The sequence below is a fragment of the Engystomops pustulosus genome, chromosome 1 (assembly GCF_040894005.1).
Source record: "Engystomops pustulosus chromosome 1, aEngPut4.maternal, whole genome shotgun sequence".
Lineage (NCBI taxonomy): Eukaryota > Metazoa > Chordata > Amphibia > Anura > Leptodactylidae > Engystomops > Engystomops pustulosus.
In genome coordinates this window covers 274,783,481-274,804,371 of record NC_092411.1, presented here as the reverse complement: position 1 = coordinate 274,804,371, position 20,891 = coordinate 274,783,481, and the positions used below count along the sequence as shown (strand labels likewise).

At 43.6% G+C, this 20,891-nt stretch overlaps 1 protein-coding gene across 14 annotated transcripts in view; it reads left to right on the top strand.

The window, feature by feature from the left end:
- The window catches only part of ST3GAL5 (ST3 beta-galactoside alpha-2,3-sialyltransferase 5), a 65,262-nt gene extending 45,579 nt beyond the window's left edge, over positions 1 to 19,683 (top strand). For 10 of the 14 annotated variants that reach the window (XM_072126251.1, XM_072126255.1, XM_072126249.1 and 7 more), the window contains 6 exons: positions 3,646 to 3,765; positions 11,764 to 11,869; positions 15,889 to 16,250; positions 17,640 to 17,826; positions 18,012 to 18,170; positions 19,344 to 19,683. In XM_072126251.1, the coding sequence (XP_071982352.1) occupies positions 3,722 to 3,765; positions 11,764 to 11,869; positions 15,889 to 16,250; positions 17,640 to 17,826; positions 18,012 to 18,170; positions 19,344 to 19,628 (1,143 nt within the window). In that variant the 5' untranslated portion in view covers positions 3,646 to 3,721 and the 3' untranslated portion in view covers positions 19,629 to 19,683. Of the gene's footprint in view, positions 1 to 2,172; positions 2,373 to 3,645; positions 3,766 to 8,466; positions 8,551 to 11,763; positions 11,870 to 15,888; positions 16,251 to 17,639; positions 17,827 to 18,011; positions 18,171 to 19,343 lie in introns of those variants that run through there. The other 4 variants (XM_072126252.1, XM_072126259.1, XM_072126245.1 and 1 more) reach the window with 4 other exon arrangements.
- Positions 19,684 to 20,891: the final 1,208 nt, after the last annotated feature.

Sequence of the window (20,891 nt, the reverse complement as noted above, 5' to 3'; positions counted from 1 at the left end):
ACTGTGGTTGTATGTACATGGTGGACATCTCGGGCACTGTGGTTGTATGGACATGGTGGACATCTCGAGCACTGTGGTTGTATGGACATGGTGGACATCTCTAGGACTGTGGTTGTATGGACATGGTGGACATCTCCAGCACTGTGGTTGTATGGACATGGTGGACATCTCTAGGACTGTAGTTGTATGGACATGGTGGACATCTCTAGGACTGTGGTTGTATGGACATGGTGGACATCTCGAGCACTGTGGTTGTATGGACATGGTGGACATCTCTAGGACTGTGGTTGTATGGACATGGTGGACATCTCGAGCACTGTGGTTGTATGGACATGGTGGACATCTCTAGGACTGTGGTTGTATGGACATGGTGGACATCTCTAGGACTGTGGTTGTATGGACATGGTGGACATCTCGAGCACTGTGGTTGTATGGACATGGTGGACATCTCTAGGACTGTGGTTGTATGGACATGGTGGACATCTCTAGCACTGTGGTTGTATGGACATGGTGGACATCTCGAGCACTGTGGTTGTATGGACATGGTGGACATCTCGAGCGCTGACTGGATAAAATACATCATTATTCCTTCTTCCCAGAGACTGTGTTATGATTCATTGACGGCTGATACTCTAAACCCTCTAGTTTACATAAGGAGACTTCTAGGTCGTCTGCGTTCACACGTCTACAGGTTAAGGCTCTGGTTTCAGGAACAATACTGAGCGCCTGACATTGTGCCAGCTTCCTCAGAACACCGGAGTAGTGTTATGTGCTCCATGGAGGGCAGTGTTTCTTCTGTAATTGTTATGTCCCCGTTTCCAGCTCGGACATGTCCACCCTTCATGAACAGCCTGAATCCCCCTCTACACCAAGAAGATGGTGGCCTTTTTCTTTCCCTCTTAGCCGTGTCAGGTAATGCTTTCAGACCGGCAGATATTTCTCACCCCTCTGCTATGTCATCAATAGGAAAACACCACAAAAACCACAAAAAAAATTCCCATTCACAACCACATGAGGTTTATAATAAAAACTTTCTCCCACGTGTCCTCCTACTGTCTCTATAACTAAAGACTTTGAGGAGGAAGTAGTAAAATTTGATTATTTTATTGCACCCATCCCTGAAATTTGCCTTCAGCTTATCGGCAGCCTGGAGAGTAATAGTCTGCAGCTTTGCTCTATAACATCCTGCTGGTTGCTCAGAAGAAAGAGAAGGAAATGGTGTATGCCAGGAGCAGGAGGTTGGCCAAAATAAACACTCACTAAATGGAGTTGATGTTGGTGGATTAGTGATGTATCATACTCTTCCGGAACCCCAGATATGGGTTGGATCAATCATTTGTAGAAGTTCTGGAACAACTAGTTGTTCAGAATGGAGCTACTTCACATAAAAATGCACAAAATTCCCCTGATTGTGCCCATAATTCAGCAGAATTTTACCCAAATTTTGTGCAAAAAATTCTAGTTGTGGTCAGAATTTCAGTAAAGTTGTGCCCTAAAAATTCTATTTACCGTACTTGTGATCAGAATTTGTGCAAAATTGTTTTGCCCAAAATTGTATCCAAAATTGTGTCCAAAAACTTGCTCCAAATTTTTTCCTAAAAATTCTTATGTAGTAGTGATCTGAATCTGTACAAAATTCAGCTGCGCTTTGCCCAAAATTGTCGCTACAAATTCTATATAGTTGGGGTTAGAATTTATGCAAAATTCTGTGAAGTTTTGCCCAAAATTGTCGCTACAAATTCTATATAGTTGTGGTTAGAATTTACGCGCAATTCAGCAAAACTCGACCCAAAATTTTTTGCTAAAAAGGCCATGTAGTGGTGGGCAGGATCTGGGCTTCATTCAGCAAAGTTTATTCCCAAAATTTGCCCTAAGCTTTCTTTATTATTGTGGGCAGAAGTTGCAAAAAATTCCGCAAAGTTGTGCCAAAAGTAAATAATATCTGTGGAGATGAAATTTGCCCAAAATTAGTAGTTACCGACATATACGCCAACTTTTTTAATGCAGAAACCACGGACATAATATAAATGTTTTGTGTGAGTGGAGGGGGCAGTGTACAGCGCTGCAGAATATGCTGGTGCTATATATATATACACATGTGAGTGACGTGGTAGTAGAAGCTAAGCTTCTCCCCACCTCTCCTCTCCTCTTACAATCATCTGATCCTCCTCATGACCATCACACAGTAGTGAGGGCGAGGCGGAGCGCGGCTCATACCTCCCAGCCAAAATGCAGGGGCAGCCTCAGCACAGTGATTCCTGAGACTCTTTCACAACATGAAGAAAGACTCAGCCCGGACAATGTGCGATTGTTTCCATCCTTCCCAGAAATTCTACTCCTCTTCCCCGGATCATGGCGTTGTAAGGGATCAGGTAACGCGTTTGGATGGGATTTCTAATTTGGGTCGCTAGGGTTAAGGATACGTATTATAGGGCTGGATGTTTTTAATTCCTGCTGTGACCTTCTAACGGCATCCTCGGGAAAAAGCTCGGAATGTTTGTGTCCCGGAAACTTCTACACCGCAGCATCTTAGGGATTAGAGGACTGTTGGAAAGTTGTGTATTTCGGGAACTCGGTGCTGAGCTTATATATGGATGTGTGGGAAGGGGATGTAGCAGAGCTGAGTGTGTCAGGCACAGGAGAGCTCGGATAAAGTTATTTTTTTGTCAGATAACGGAGGTTTCTGCAGATCATTACGCCTGACAATAGCCTTTACCTGCAATGTGCTGTTCAGAAAGTTTTTTTGTGTCAGACTTGGGGCCTCGTGACAGGAACCACAAAGCAGAGACGGATATTGAAGTTATTTTAATACTAATGCAAAGTAAATTTACTTAAAGGGAACCTGTCACCAGTTTTTACCACCGCCCTCGAGTAGGGGATGAAATGTCCTGTTTTATAATTCACTCTTTTATGTCAGACAAATATGACTCTTCTCCTCCCATTTTCACATGAGATGAGTCAAGTTTAACGGTTGCAGGTGGGTGACAGTTTAGAAGCCCCTATCTTATATTCTATAGCACCTAGATACATGTGAATGGTGTCATATTAATGAGAAGAATCTCCTCTTTCAGACCACATCAAGCTTATGATTCTGCGATCTACAAAATTGGACATACAGGCAGTCAAACTGGATCTTTGTTATATTTCGAACTATGTCTTGAGTTGCCGGTAGCTCTGGTTCTGTAGAACACAAAGCCTGATGTCATGTGAAAGATGAGATTCTTATCTCTAATATGACACCAGTACCGCGTTTCTAGTAATATAGAACAGATGACAGGGGGCTTCTGAATTGTCACTACAACTACTAAACTTGACTCATCTCATGCGCAAATGAGGAGAGAAGAGTCATATTTGCCTGACTTTTACTTTTTATAAGTAAACGGGGCAGATTTCACATAAAAGAGGGAATTCCAGGTAAAACCCGGCGACAGGTTCTCTTTAAGTGACAAATCCGTATCTTGTAGAGCTTCTGCTGACTACGCGTGTGTTATCATGCAGAAGTTGCCAGCGAGCGTTGCCCTCATACTGTGAACGCATACATGAAACCGAAAGATAATAAATACACAGAAGTTACGTTTTTTTTTTTTTCCCGATTTAACCCTTTCATGCCCTCTCGCTGGATGATTCTTCATGTCGCCCCTGCAGGTGGAAGGACTGCCCCCCGTGTAGCGCTCTCGCCCTCTCCACAACCCGCCTGTGATGTCCATCAGAGGGACGGAAGATGAAGAGGCCGACCTGTAAGTGCTGCTGCCGGGTCTTCTTCAGGTCAGTTCTTTACGAGTATCTGTGAGTTTGGTCGTGGAGAATGCAGGGTTAATTGTAGATTCTCCCATGTGCCTGTTACTATAGCTATTAATAATCTCCGTGCCTAACGCGGCGTCCTGTGTAACGCGTGAGGTGGAAATGTAGAACCTCTATAGGCGGTAAACGTAGTCATGAAAGACGTGATGCTCTTTAAGACCTGGTGACAAACACTTGTGGGTCCTGGATCCCCGGGTCCTCTCCTTGTTGAGTATTGGTTCAGTATTTGCTAGAATAGTGGAGGAGAATTCTGTATCCGAAAACTTCCTCCCATCCAGGAATACAATGTACCTTCCCCCCCCCAGTCTCTTAGATACAGGATTTATTTAGGAGGTTTCAGAAACTTTTTGCGTTTCCTTTTTTCTCAGTTTTTTTTCTGTGTGTGTTCCGATCTCTGTTTGCTGTCAGTGTATGGAACCTTTCATGTAGACCTCCAGAGCCCCCAAAAAATCAACAAGGACCCTCCTACCTCTGAGTTGCGTTTACAATGTCTTAACATTGCTTTTACATTGTGTTTATAGGCTATAAACATGGTGTTAACAAATTGTAAACATGAATGTTAACAAGTCCTGCATGCATATGTGAACATTGGCTGCTTTCACATCACAAAACTTTTTAGCAAAAGTGTTTTGCTCCTGCAGAGTTTGCGCCCATGTACCTAACACTCAGAGCCGCAGCAAGTTGTAAAAGGTTTGTGAAATGTTTCAGCGCAGGCGATAGATAAGAACCTTCTTCAGATACATTTGTATACGCGGAGCTGACGGTTTGATATCCTTCCTATGCAGAATTTCCTGTGGGCTGAACTGTATACTAATTCATTCTGCTGCCTTTTACCTTCACTGATACATTGTAGCAGAATATCAGATGTGAGCAAGACTGGATTTTTTTCAGCCTATGGATGTATTTAAAGGGAACCTGTCACCAGATTTTACCGCATTAAACTACCAGTCCCCTGAGGAACTGGGAGTAATGTGAAAATGAGCAGAGAATAGTCACTTTGGCTTGAGATGAGTCAAGCTAAGAGGCTGCAGGGGGAGGTGTCACTTCAGATGCCCCTATTTGCAGTTCTATAGTACCTAGAAATATGGTACTGGTGTCATATTAAAGAGAAGCATTTCATCTTTAAGAACAAATCAGGTTTGTGGTTTGAGCTACAGAACCGGAGATACAGACAGTTACAGACACAGTTGGGAATGTGAGTTGTAGGTAAAGATCCCGTTCCTGCCTCTTTGTATCTTTGGTCTTGTAGCTCCCAGAACCACAAGCCTGATGCAGTCTAAAAGATGAGTGTCATATCTTTAAAATGACACTATGGAGAGCGTTAATTATTGGCCTTTTAAAAACATTTTTTTTTTTTATGTGCTGAGTCTTATGTGCCATTTTTATTATATGTTGTGCCACAATTTTGATTATTTTCGGACACTCCCACTTTTTTGTTGTTGCTTAATTTGGGCACAGCTGTTCACCCCTAACACTATTTGGTATCCCTACAGTTTTTTTTATTGGTGCCACATTAGACCAACAAAACTCAAGCCTATCAACTTCCAACCCGCTTCATCAAGGTGGTTTGTCATTACTGACGCTCATTTGTTCTTCTAACCCCAATTACATTCAGGCCGTGCGCCGCAATATATAATTACTGTGCAAAACGCCCCTCAAATCGCATGCCAAAAAAAAGCAACTAGCGGCAAAAATAATGAGGGCCCCCTATTTTTGCTATAAAACAGTCTCCTCTAAACTTGACTCGTCTCAGGAAAAATATGACTATTCTCTGCTCCTTGTCACATGACTAAGGAGATTTTTTTTTTTTATAGGTAAACTGGGAAATTTCGCATAAAGGATGGATTTCTAAAAAGGACATTTTATCCCCTGCTAGTTTAATGGGGTAAAATCTGGTGACAGGTTCTCTTTTAGTAAGGTTAGCATTCACTGACGGCAAACGGTGATCTTGAACTTTGAGGAAGGGTAGCAAAAAAAAAGCAGAACTTTTTGTTACATAAGATTTGCCGGAGACGGGTAGAGGTCACACAGGAGGGGCAGGGTGAGCAGAATCTCTAGCAGACTCAGCGGGGCCCATAGGGGAAATGTTTGAGCACAGAACGGCTGACGGGGTGATACGTGCCTGTCCTAAGAGCTGAAATCTTGCATTCCTTGCCCTCCTTATACAATGTATAAGGAAACAGGAGCCTGCAGCGGGCAGTCCGGAGGCTGTTTATGTGCAGTGCAGTAACTTAGAAACTAGATTAACCCCTTTGATGTTGTCTTAAAGGGAGTTCCCCCATCAGTTTTGGGCATGCAGTCTGCAGCCAGTGTTAGGTATTGTCCCTGGAGAGATGATGTGTAATCATACCTTTATTTGTAATCATACCTTTATGAGTGGGGTTAGTAGCAGCAGGACTGTGAAATATGCATTTATGTTCCAGGATTGTGTCCCCACACTGCTGTGCTCCTAGCTCTCTGCAGCCAATGTTAGCTACTCTCCCTGGAGAGATGTGTAATCATACCTTTATGAGGGGTGTTTGTAGCAGCAGGACTGTGAAATGTGCTTTTATATTCCAGGATTGTGTCCATAAACTGCTGTGCTCCATCCATTAAGCCAGCATGTATTCAGGGGCTGTTCAGTGCAAAGAACTAACAGTACAGTGTGAGGACACCACACCAGTGTGCTACATGCACTACCGTCCTAAAATATAATTGCACCCTTCACAGTCCTGCTGCTACTTACAACACAGATGAAGCTATGATTGCACATCTCTCCAAGGACAACATGCAACCCTGGCTGCAGTTCTGCATGGTCACAGCTGCTGACAGATTCCCTGCAATATTTAAGTAACAATACAACAAGTTTATACACTCGTACGCACGTATCTAACTCATCCCGTGTCTCTCTGCTGCATATGTTTTTCATTCTTAAGACATTCCTCATTTGAAGGGGAAAGGAATGACTGGATTCTCCTGACCCTTATCCATTATCAGGAAGGCAGTGCGGCTCTATCTCTCTATCTCGTCAAAACCTGACATGTTCCTGCATTGCAAAGACACTTGTACATAGATATTTAAAGGGGTTGTCCACTTTACCTCATGGCTTTTGTAATGTTTGAGTGCAGGATATGAGGTAATTTACCAATATACATCTATTACTAGTTTTGCTCCGCTTTCCTGATGTGTAAAGTGACGACTTTTACCTCATGATTTCTTGATATGTAAAGTGAGGCCTCCTGTATTTTACCTCATCAGACGGACATTCCTGTCCATAAAATGGCCGCAGATGGAGGGTCATGTGATATATATGTGTCCATGAGCAATCTCTCTGCCAAGAACCTTATGACTATCATCTATTTATTTATTTGTTTATTCATAAATATAAGATTAGGGTCCTGGCAGAGCGATTGTTCATGGACAGACAGAGATCACATGACCCTCCATCTGCGGCCATTTTATGGATAGGAATGTCTGGCTGATGAGGTAAAAGACAGGAGGCCTCGCTTTACATATCAAGAAAGCGGAGCAGAACTATTACTAGATGTATATTGGTAAATTACACAATATTCCCCCCCCCCCCCTCACACTTACACACATATTACAAAAACATGAGGTAAAGTGGACAACCCCTTTAAGCTTCTGTGTGTAATAATTATTATTATCACCTGTGGTGGCACTGCAGGAAAATTGATCACCTGATCAGGGTCTAGCATCTGGTTTTTGGCTACAGAATATTTCTCACAAAACATTGTCCTAAATTGTCAAGTTTTCAGAACCTGTTTTCTTTAAGGGTGATACCACACGTGGCGTTTTGAAACGTAGGCGTTTTTAGCAGTCCGTTAAAAAACGCATGTGTTTTTGACAGGTTTTACCAATTATCTTAATTAAAACTGGTCAAAAACGGTAGCATTTTTTAAAAAAATGGATGCGTTTTTTTTTAACGGACTGTTTAAAAACGGACCAAAACCGGGTTCAAACCGCCATGTGTGGCATCACCCTAAGTCTGCGGGTTAACATTTATATAGGGGTCGTCCTTTCTTTAGGATCCTAATTTTTTTCTGTCCCATTGGAAAGTGTCACCAAAAGTGTCTCCTACTCTGGAGGACCTGTCCAGTTCTGCGTGTAGTGATTTTAGTGGACATTGTGTAATGCTTGATTTCACCTCTGGAGGCACTGTAGGAAAAAGAGCCAGTTACTGCTGGATCGCATCCAACTGATTGCTGGATCAATGTGGTCGTGCGACCCCTCTAACAAAGGAGGGACTGTAAGGGTGATGCCACGCAGGGCGTTTTTTTGTCAATTTTTAAGCATGTGTTTTCAGTCCGTCTAAAACGCATTCATTTTTTTGAAAACGCATCAGTTTTTGACCGTTTTTCCCAATGATCTAAATAGATAAACAGGTTGTAAGCAGCCAAACGCATGGTAAACAGCCTAAAACTGTCAAAAACGCATGCGTTTCTAATACACATGCGTTTTTAAATGGGCTTAAAAGACATGCTTAAAAACGGACCAAAACGCCACATGTGGCATCCCCTTAAAACATGGGGGAAATTTATCAAAAGTCTCTGAGAGGGAAAACTGTCCTAGTTGCCCATAGCAACCAATCAGAGCACAGCTTTCATTTTCCCACAGCAGTTTATTACATGAAAGCCGAGCTCTGATTGGTTGCCTTGAGCAACTAAAACAGTTTTGCTCTCCGATGCTTTATCGCTCGCGTTTATCCGTTTACATGTACCTTAACCAGTTCCTGACCAGACAAATTATTAGGTAATTGAAAGTAATAATAAAATACTTATATTTGTTCAGCGGCCGAAATAATTTTTGTTTTCATTTTTTGAGTAATACATATTTTATAGCAGTTTTTTACTTTATTTTTTTTTTTTTTGTTTTTATAAAACGGGGACTGTAGGATTTTCATGATTTTTAATAGGACAATGCCTCTATGAGTGTCCACTATACCACAATTTCTAAATAGTGACATGATGATCGCCGGGGTCTGATCACTTGGACCCCCGATGGTCATGAGATTGTGTGTACGCCTGCTCCATTCAGACAGGAGAACAGTGATCGGTGATTGTCTCGGTTCCACTGATCAGCAAGTCGCCCCGTATCCAGCCGGCAAAGTTTACACACTACTAAATCTTTGCCTCACGTTCTCTCAGGCTGAGGTCATGCAGGGTGGTGACCCTACGATCACGCATGATTCATGGGGTCATCCTCGGTTTACAGGATCTCAGATAGACTGACTATCACTCATCCACCTCATCTGACTTGTTTACTTGTCTTGGCTTGTAGCAATTTCTAGGCCAATAATTAACTGCGGCCCTAGGAGGACCTGCCCTGTATTTTACAGGCAGTCCTGTCATATTAATGGATACTGTGTAATACCTTATATCTCCTGTGGTGGCGCTGCCCGGAAACTGAACACTTTGGGACACATTTACTTACCTGCTCCCTGCGCGATCCTCGATCCGGACTGTCAGACGGGAATGAACTCTGCCGCGATTCATGAAGATCGTGCTCCCAATTTCCTGCATGTGTCGCTTCCCCCCTCAGGTCCGCCGGAGTTTACCATCGGCGCAAAACAGAAATCGACGGAATGTCTGACGAAAGTGCGGTCTGCAGGGCCCTTAGTAAATGAGCCCCTTTGTGTCAGGTTACAGGGGATCGGCTTATGATCTTATTGTCTAAAATGAGGAAATTGCTTGAATGAATTTTCCAGCTTCAGGATATTAATGACTTATCCATAGGACCCACAACAATCAGCTGTCTTTGCTTTGGAATAAGCGCAGGGATCAGAGTCGGTAGAACAGCTCCATCCCCTGTGTAGTGGCCGAGTTGTGTTACTGCAGCTCTGATCGAATTCACCAGGAATATGAGCTCAGATTGGTGCTGTTCTTCTGGTACCACACTCTGGTACCACACTCTGGTGGGGGTCCAGAGTGTCGGACCCCCAACAATTAGATACTGATGACCTATCCTATGGATTAGATGGAATCCGCTTTATCAGAGGGGCCACAGGACACCAAATCTGCACCCTGAGCTTAGATAGCAGTACTCTCCGACTGATGGAAACTACAACTCCCAGCATGCATGTAGAGCTGGTGCTGAGAGCTGTAGTTTCCCAGCAGTCAGTCTTATGATATCCGCATCACTATACGTCTGTAGCCTTGACGTGCACCAGATAAGCCTCTAATACCAGTCACGTGTGGTACCTGAGGGGTTCCCAGAACTAGCGATAGGTCATCATGGGGGAAGGGAGATCCCGTGCAGGAAGAAATATCGGTGTGGCATCAGGCTGTGATGACTTACTCTGTGATCGCAGTTACCCACACTTTACCTCAGTGGACTATAATACGGGCATCTTGGGCGGCTGCCTGAGGCACAGGTCTTCTGGGGACTCAGGGAAAAGCCCCCACCAACATTGTTACTGCCCTGAGGTAATAAAGAGAGGGACCTCCAGCCCACCCAGTGTCAGACCAGGGATTCTTGAGCCCACCGGATAAAATTATTGTGGGGGTCCACCCTCCATGAACTTGAAATTCGGTTTCCTGTTGTAGGACCTGTTGCAGTCCTTTATCACATAACAGACTGGGCCCATCCAAAGAACCTTTGGAACTCCAGACTTTGGTGGACCAGTCTAACCCTTGTCACACATTTATATAAGAGCCATCTTGGGACCTGTGAAGGTCCTTTAAAGGTCCTTAAAGGGCATCTACCACCAGGATGAAAGACCATATGCAAAAGAGTCTGAGGGGCTCCAGGCTTTATTAACACCTTCAGGCTCATCTGCAAACAGTCCTCCATCCTGAAACCTGAAAGCCGACGGAGGCTCTTAAGAAGTTTGTTCCTGGTACCTGGTACAGAAAATGTCAAATCATTAAAATAAAATTGATGTGTGCTGTCCTCTCCGCCTCCCTTTGTCTGGTTGTGAGACAATCGGCTGCAGCAGGAGCCCCCCCCCCCTCTGTCTGCCTATAGATGTATAATGTAGCACACTATATATGATGTCATGGGTTTAGCTTGCACTTTCTCCAGGGTTCAGGTATGTGATCGAGTAGTTATGTTTAGATAAGCAGAGGTGTGGGGACTGGTGACCTTTACTACTATTATCAGGTTGTGTATTAACCTGTCACCGTCCAATAAATCACGGGCACGACCGCTGCAGTTACCCGACAAGATAACCCGATGACCGGAGCGCATGTCGCTGCTTTCTGGGGAAGAGAATCAATATTTGGGGAGATAAACTACTAGGTCCGTGCCAGGACTTTGGCATAGTACTCACTTTTAAAAGGGGGTGTGGCCACTGTAATAGTGGGCGTGTCCCGTTTTTCAAGGGTTAAAGTAATCAAACTGATGGTAGATGCCAAGTTAGACTGTAGTACATGTCTGGAAATCCAAAACATCCGAAAAAGGAACAAAACTAATGATAAAAATAAACGTATGCGTCGTAAAGAACGTTTCCTTTGTGTGGATACAACTGTCCTCGCTCACAATGAAGAGGTTACTGTTTCATATAAGACGTAATCCACCGTGGGGTTACCTAACAAGTCATCCCCTGGGGGAGGATAGAGTGTCACGCGGGATGATGGGAGTCTCCGCTCCTGATCAGGGTTGTATTACAGAGCGGAGGTGACGCGTGTTTCCCCCGTTCTGCACAGTTCTCCCGTATTTTCCGATATGATTCCGCTATTTGTCTATTGATCAGAAGACCTGAGGAATAATTTCAGGTCCATCTCCGCCTCATTCCTCGTAGTCAGTCATGTAGAACGTGCCGGGGCTCAGAAAGTCCTTGACATTCTGTCAGGAGTAAGAGCATATTGTTCTAAAACGTGTTGACATACGGATACCATGTTACGGGGAAGGGGGTTTTATGAAATGTAACCTAAATACAGAGGCTTTCCCTCTCTTTTTGTTGGATTCTACTTTCTATGTATACATGTAGTTACGTTTGTATCATCTTTTTCTTCTCTTTGTTAGGATTCTGTTCCTCATCTGCTTCACCATATGTTTCCTGTACATCTGCAAAGTCGGGCTGGATGCAGAGACGTGTGACCTCCGAGTGGTGGACCCCAAACACATTAAGGTTGGACTATGTTTATATTGTGTCAACCTCCCCCACCCCCTCTTCCCTTATGGGGAACTGTATTAATTTGGGGGCTTGAGCTCACAGTAGTTATTGCCTCCAAATTATTGCACCTGTTGACTGGCATTTGGCTCTATGCTCCAGACCATGGAGTAGTCACCTACAGCCAATGGATTAGGTCAAGGAACAAGGCCATGGGATGCCCAGGCTAGTCACCCCTTATTATAAGGAGCATGCGGGGATCTCCTGTCCACGAAGACGTGTTATTACCCCAAGCATCATAGAGATAGCACCCACTGGCTGCTCTGTAACACTACTCTCATCAGGATAGGGGCCGGTGACTCCCATCATCCCCCTGTGTGACACTGTATCCGGCCCTTTGGATCACTGGTTTGTGTATCCTAGCGCACAGGCAGATGCATTACCTGAGGACGTGTCTTATGTGATACAATAGCCTCTTAAGAAGCTTTTCACAGTCCCTGGGGAAAGCAAAAACACAAGACAGGTATAAAGTTCTCCTCCTCCTGTGTATGGGCAAAGGGGCTGCAGCTACATCTTATTTAAATTACATGGTATATAGCAGTCAGGACTTTCATTACAAGTTTCTGGGCCCCTGGCTGGCACGTTATGTGCGCCCCCAACCCTAACCCTCCCACATGCGTTTTGAATTGACTGCACTACATCACATAAATAGTTAATTATTGTGAACCCTCAGCTGTAAAGAGATTGCTGCCTCCTTACAGGGTTTAAATGATCTGACGTTTAGTGCTTAAAAACAGTAATATAACAAAACTTGTAACATAGAAACTGTAACATAACTAAATGTATCACATGGAGAAAAGTACCAAAACCAATATTACTACAAAGCTATGTTACCAGCGTACTACAAGGATACATGACCAGAACCAAGCTTATTACATAGATGCGGGACCAGAACCAAGCTTACTACATAGATATGTTACCAGAACCAAGCATACTATGTAGACACATCACCAGGACCATGCTACATAGATACATTACCAGATACATGCTTACTACATAGATGCCATACTAGAACCAAGCTTAGTACGTAGATACGTTACCAGACACAAGCTTACTACATAGATACGTTACCAGACGCAGGCTTACTACATAGATACGGTACCAGATCGAAGCTTACTACATAGATGCCATACCAGAACCAAGCTTACTACATAGATATGTTACCAGAACTAAGGTTACTACATAAATACATAACCAGAACCAAGCTTACTACATAGATATGTTACCAGAACTAAGCTTACTACATAAATACATAACCAGAACCAAGCTTACTACATAGATATGTTACCAGAACCAAGCTTACTACATAAATGCATAACCAGAACCAAGCTTACTACATAGATATGTTACCAGAACCAAGATTATACTACATGAATGCCTTGCCAGAAAAAAAACTACTCCATAGGATAAACTATGGAAATAAAGGTAACTACATAGGTACAGGACCAGAATCAAGATTACTACATGTATAGATTACCAGAAAAAAACTTTCCACATAGATATGTTGCCAGAACCAAGATTACTACATAGATCTAGATCCAGAACCAGGATAGATGCATTACCAGAACCAACCTTACTGCATAGAAACCGGACCAGAACAAAGATTACTACCTAGATACATAGAAACAGCACTGGAACCAAGATTACTAAATAGTGATAGGATGATGCAGCAGATCAAAATAACCCTGGTATATATTGCCCTAGACCGGAATATACGCCTATAGTATACAAGCCACGAAAAAAAGGCCACAAATTGTGACTTTTTTCCCAACTATGTAGCCTGCACGCCAAGTGGACGGTGGGGGAACATAGCACACAGCACGTGCAGACGGGGATTGTGCTACCACAGCTCAGGAAGGGGGAATGTTGGGTCCAGGCCCCCTTCTTTTGCTGGGGCCCGTGTATAGACTCCCAGTAGTCCCCCTTTAATAACGGCCCTGATAGCAGTACTCCAAATGTTTTCTTCTGGGTTCTTCTGCTCTAACAAGAGGCGTCAATATTTTTAGAGCAGAGGCTTCAAAATCATATGATATAATAACATTTTGTTCTTTTGCGGAAATGTCTGTTTCTGTCTTTATGCAAATGATCTTCTCTGAGCCCCAGAGGCGGGGCCATGCCTGCTGGTGCACCGATTTTTTTTTTTTTTTTTTTGTTCATTTCTTCTTTCTACTTATTTTAGAAGAAATGTCACTATGTAGTAGGAAGAGACCAGAGCACCTGCAGACATGGCTCCGCCCTTGGTGCACTGACAAGCTCATTTGCATAAAAGATTGCATTAGACTTTTATGTAAGATGATGTATCACTGGGAAGTGGAAAAAGTATGTCCGGAAAACGTTGTACCATGCTCTGCACAAAGATGGGATGATTTTGGGGGGGGGGGGGGGGGGAGCCTTACATTTTGTGTAAACCTCCTTGATGACTTGATGGGCCTAAAAGGAGAACATCTCTCAGGATCAGATGACTATTGTGTATAGTAGTGTGTTAACCTGTAACCTATGTTCACGAATAGCTGTGGCTTTGGTATTTAGGGCGTAGGAACATTCCTATAAACGGGTGAGGAAATCTATAAGGTAATCCTTTATTTCCTTTGTAAAGCGTCCATCAGCCTTATCTACCCCCCATACATTTGCCAATATTGAAAAAACATTTGATTTCATTTCCAATTGTTCTACTTCCGAAATAGCTTATAGGAACCTACATGCCCAGCATTTCACGGGAAGATATGCACTGCATGGCAAAGTTTTTCAGCCCACTTGGGAAAAAGTCTTAGACTGGATGGAACCAAACTTTAGAGGGACGGCTCTGGCCTATCACCGCTATGGCTAGGGGCCTCATTTTCCCCCCAAACCCCAGGTCAGCTCATCTCTAATTTGAATGCTTTTCCTGACACAGGGCCAGTGATGTTCACTAGTTGATGACGGACCTTTGACCGCTGGTCGATAAAACTCCATTAGTGGACTGTGTCCAGAGCTCCAACTTTGATGGTAGTGCACACTGCCAACTCTGGGGACATGGACACCTACAGATATACCTTCGCTAAACAACCACTTCATCACTTTGAAAGAATCTATGGATATCCGAGGGTTCTAATTCTCCTTGAGGAGGCCCCAGATGTTGGTGTCAGGAGTCTTGTAGACCAGGCAATGTTTCTTGCCGGGAAAAGTTATATCCAAATCCATAAGAGAGATGCTATAGTAGCGGCCTCCAACCTCCTTTGTTAAACTACAACTCTCAGTATCTGCTGAAGATTCTAGTTTGGCCACTTAGTTCACGTCAATTCCTCATGCAGGCCATATAGGGTCACCTATGGTTTGTGATAGTGTTTTTCCATGTCTGCCGGAACGAGTAGGTTTCCTTCCTGCTCATTTGCTTACAGTCTAATTTGCATGGTCCCAGGACATCTTGGTGTCTTGACACTGCTTTGCGTGCCATCTTCTGTAGGCCCATAGAAGTGCAGTGGTGTGACAGCTGAGGACAATAGAGCGCCTCTGCTGCGTGCATGTAATGGGATCTGCTGCTTTCTCATATATACGTGACATGGGATGCGATTACACTTTGCTTAGCCCTGCCAGTTGGCAGGGGCAGGACATATGATAGCGAGTGGGCGGCTAGTCCTCAGCAGTAAAGTACGGGTCATTGGTTATATACTGTAATAAAATCTGCCCTTCTTGTATCTTCAAAAGTAAATCCAGGTTATGGATTATAGAGAGCTAATTAAAGAGAAATGCACCAAGGTTTAATGAATGAGAGAAGGCAGATGTTGTATCATTGTAGGTCGTAGACTGCCGGAGCCCATCTAGGGCGACCAGTGGTGGCCCCGTTCACCACACATCTAGGACCGTGTTGGCTCATGAGTGATATATAAGTTTAGCATTCAACCTCGTAGATATGAGTATCTCAGTGCTTCATGGGCGGGGCCATGACATGATTTTGGTGCAACGTACAATGATCTATGGTGGGTAATGATCTCATGTAGTGTTCCCTGTCTCCTCAGAATGCCCACACCTTTGCCAAAAGAGTCATGGAGGCCCAGTGCAGGCCAGAGTTTGCGAGAAAGGAAATGGACCGCAGGTTCCGAAACCGATATAACATGGGCCTGGAAAGCTTTGTGAAGAAGAGCAAGGACTTGAATGAATCCTTATATCTGTATGGCCCTCCTTTTGGTTTTCGCCAATACCTCAGGGAACTCAATGAGATTTTGGATATGATACCTAATGATGGACTCCCCGAGGGAAGGAGCTCGAAGAGCTGCAGCCGCTGCATTGTCATAGGGAGCGGTGGGATCCTCCATGGCCTACAGCTGGGGAGCGCCATCGACAAGTATGATGTAGTCATCAGGTAGGTAAAACTTGGAGAGTGTAAGGGGATGTATTTAAGGTATTCCTTGTTGTAGAGTTAAAGTTTTTGGGACTGACCACAGCCCCATTTTCAAACCACACCCTATTTTGGTACTTGACTTGGACATGACTCTTTCTTGAGTGTCACAAGGCCACTCTTCTGGTGCCATTTTGGACCGTAACATTAATTGCCTATATCTATGAAAAAAAAGTTGTATCCTTTGCGTCTTCCAGGATTGATATCGTGTTGATTGCCCCGAGGAAATACGGCAAACCAACCAAACAGGTTTTTTAAAAGACTGCAGCCTTAGAATAAGCCAATTGAACCCTTCTCATGCCTTTTACACCAAAAAAACAGAGATTCCACTACACTTTGGTCATATGGAGGTTAAAAAATCAATTTTGATGCATACCATTCATCTGACCCCCAGATGAAGGCTTGACAGCTGAAACGTACGTCGGGGTCGGCGTGTGGTTCTGTCCATGGGTAAGGACACGTATACTAATTAACAATATGTAGCATATCTCAGGTATATGTGGGCATTGATTTCAGCACCCATAAAAGTGTAACAGTATGGGTGTCTATACAGTATCTTATGAATGTCTTTTCACTCGATAAATATATGGCAATTATTTTTACTCTAACCCACGCCGTTTCTAGCCAGGGATATTGTCCCCTAGCAGATGTCTAATTGCAAAATGGTATATTTTATGATGCATCTACAATAAAATTGATTTTTTTTAACCTCCAAAGTGTAGTGGAATCTCTGTTTTTTGGTGTAATAGGTATCAATATATTCCACCATTGTTGACTTGATTTCTTAACTTTAGCGTTTTTGGCAAAAGTTCTATTTTTTGGTGTTAAAATTCATGCCTTTACAAGCACAGTGCCGTACACTGTATAGTGGTTGGTCATGGTATTGCACCTTGCAACCATTTATTTGAATGGAATTGAGCTGAAATGTATGTGACCAGTGAAGATGATGAGGGGCATCATGGTGATCCCTTTGCCACCAATGATCTTATATTGATTACTAGCCCTGGCCAGTCATAGCCATGGCTAGTTGCTAGGGACGTCAATTTGCCAGAATGACTGTTTGGCCGCCAATCTGGCGGTATGTCTGGATCAGCCGGTGTGCCCGAACTTGACCATTGGGTCTGCTCATCCTAGTAATCAATATTAGATCAGAGGGGGCACTGGGACGGCTGAACCCAAACACCGAACTCAACCATAGGGTTCACTCATCTCTATTGATTACCTATTAATACATCAGTTCTATGTAAAAAAAAAAAAACTCATAATTTGCCCAAAATTTAGGAATACAATATCTTTGGGGTCTCCTGTCATGGAACAAGATGGTTATTCTTTTATGCCTCCTTTTTACCTCAGATTGAACAACGCCCCGGTGCACGGCCACGAGCGGGATGTTGGGAACAAAACTACCATCAGAATGACGTATCCCGAGGGGGCGCCGATCTCGGAGCGGGAGTATTTCAATAACAGTCTGTTTGTTACCGTCCTCTTCAAACACGCGGACTTCTTGTGGCTCCAGGCCGTCCTGAAGAATGAGACACTGGTGAGTATGTACGAGAAATAAACACATAGGGGGAGATTTATCATAAGTTTCTGAGGTAAAAGTTGCCCATGGAAACCAATCAGAGCATGAACATGAGGCCATGTATTGCTAAATTGCTGATCCCGACCGTAGTCGCGATGTCTATGTGATAATCCGTCAGCGTCACACTTTCCCTCTCTTCACAGTCCACCTGGGACAGGTTATTTTTCTGGAAGAGCGTCACAGAAAAACTACCTCTCAAATCGCACCAGATCCGGATCCTGAATCCCCTCATAGTCAAGGAGACGGCAATGGACATCCTGGAATTTCTCCCACCACGGCAGAAGTGGTGGGGCTGGGATAAGGTACACAGAGTGGCGATGTGTGGGAAGTAATGGACTGTAATGATGGGTTTGGCGCTGGGCTCGGTGACAATTATCATTGAAGTGACAGGGAGACATCCCACTCCACTGCTGACACCCCCCTCTAAGGGCTAATTGTAATCCCGGTTTTCAGCTGCAGACTCTTGTTGACTCAAGCGTGGGTGTCCTCGTTAAAGGTGATGTCACTTATGTTAACACCGGCAATTAAAATCTGAGTAGCTCGGGGAATTGTGACGGGCGGACAACTACACTGACTTCAGTTGAAACGGAGTAAGGGGGTCGTCAACTTTTACCTCATGTTTGATCTTATATTCATAAGGTCCTGGCAGGGCGATTGTTCATGGACAGATAGAGATCACATGAGCCTCTATCTGCGGCCATTTTATGGTCAGGAATGTCTGGCTGATGAGGTAAAACACAGGAGGCTTCACTTTACATATCAAGAAATCATGAGGTAAAAGTCTTCACTTTACATATCAAGAAAGCTTTTTGGGCCGAAATAGTGTTTGGCAGACCATCTTATGACTTAAAATACTTGTGGGTTACCTCAGCTATACACGGACACATCTTTGCTTCATTTTCACACACACATATACACACACACTTATACACTATATAGTAAGACACGTATGATGATTTTCTCTCTGACATGAAATCGAAATAAACCTTTCCCATTTCAGGTCAGTAAGTATTGCCAAAATTATAAACATTTGTCAAATGCCAGAATAATGAGAGTGAATTTTTTAAAGACATTTTTACAGCTTTATGCATAGTTAAAAGTGTACATACACTAAGATTACCATGACTTTAAATAATTTCGGGCAGCCCATATTTATGATGTCATGTATCTGGAAGCTTCTGATTTTTATATAGTGTGTGTATATACAGTGGAAACCAGAAGTTTATACACAGTCCTACTACATACATACATACACACACCTCTGATATATATCTGTATAATGCTGTGCAACAGACCACTACAAGTACAGAGACCCCAGACCAAAATGTCACCCCATGTCTCATGCTGCTGGATCCAGTATGTTTTAGTTATTTTTGCCCCTTTAGACAAAGCTGTGGGGCAGGGGTACCACAACTTCAACAATGTGAATAGATCCTACCAATTCTCATCTGTCACTTTGTCTGTTTTCCTTCCAGAACGTTCCAACCATTGGAGCCATAGCCATAGTCCTGGCCACCCATCTGTGTGATGAAGTAAGCATCGCCGGCTTTGGATACGACCTCACTCAGCCTCATATCCCCTTACATTACTTTGATAACCTCTGCATGAACGCGATGAACCGTCAGCCCATGCATGACGTCAGCAAGGAGAGGAAGCTGCTGCAGACGCTGGTGCGGGAAGGAGTGGTCAAGGACCTAAGTGGTGGACTCCATTGTGACTTTTGCTCCACCCATCAGACTCAGGGCATCACCACTACTTGATAGACATGTAGACCTATGTAATGCGATGTGATATAAAAACCATCCTTCCTCCTGAGGAGTATTCATCATATTGCTGCTTGAAGCCGCATCAAGGGTCATCTTCATGGCACTCCGGAAAATCAGGGTAGTCTGCGCTCCGACTATGGTCAGAGAGCGGAGACATGCAGGAAATTCATACGGAAATGCTAAACCACTGATTGTGCCTGGTTTATGTGCATACCCCCAGTCCCTTACTCTTGAAGCCTCCACATTGTCTGGACCATATGGACCTCTTACCTGATATGTGCATTGGCATTATGGAACATGCTGGGGGTTGTAGTACACCCCTTAAGCAAAACACCTATTTCAGGAGCAGCTGCAATTTTTCATCAACCTGCTGTGTTGTCTTAATCACAAATGTGTCTTTCTGCCCCCAAAATTTGTAAATGAGACAGTATTTGCCCCTCTTTCTCTCGAGGAATGTATGCGCCGTGATCGGTAGTGTGACTGCAGTGTGTCCCAGTTTTATGGAAGCACTGATTCAAAATGGCCGCCCGATGCCTTCTTATGGAAGTTCCCAGCATTGTAGGGTAGTGACTCGAGGTGCTAGTTCCTGATATACAAAACCATTTCTCTGTTGACGATGGATGAACGGTATATTGTCCGGATTATCTTTTATTTCTGGATACAGCGCTGGTACTGTTCACAGGTTGTGTCTGGAATTGCAGCAGAGCTGCAATAAAAACCGTGGGCAGGTGTTTGGAGGCAGTCCTGTTTTTGTACTCCTAGACACCCCCTTTAATCAAGCACCTCCCCCACATTCCTCTGAAATTATATGCAAACCAAGATAAGTGCAGCTATTCGTCATTGTACACAAAAAAACAAAGTTTTTAGTAAAGCCGGGTGACAACCACTATGGCCGCCAGCACACCTGTGACTGGGGTTGTCACAGAACTTCCACACTGTCCTGAATCTTTGTGCGCAGTCATCCTGACTGTGACAACCCCTTTAAATCGCTAAAACAGACGCCCAATTTATTGTCACCTACTTTCTTACAAGCCGGTATCATTAAAAAAAAAAACTATTTGAATTTAATAAGAAATTTTTAAGATGGATTTTGTTTTATTTTGCAGATTTTTTTTAAATTTAGGAAAGATAATTGAAGGACAATGCTGTATATTTAATTTCCCATGTTAATCCCATTGCAGGCAATGGGATTCTCTGTATTATTTTGTACCAGTATTATGGCCTCCGCAGGGTGATGGAAACCTGTGCCTTTTTGAG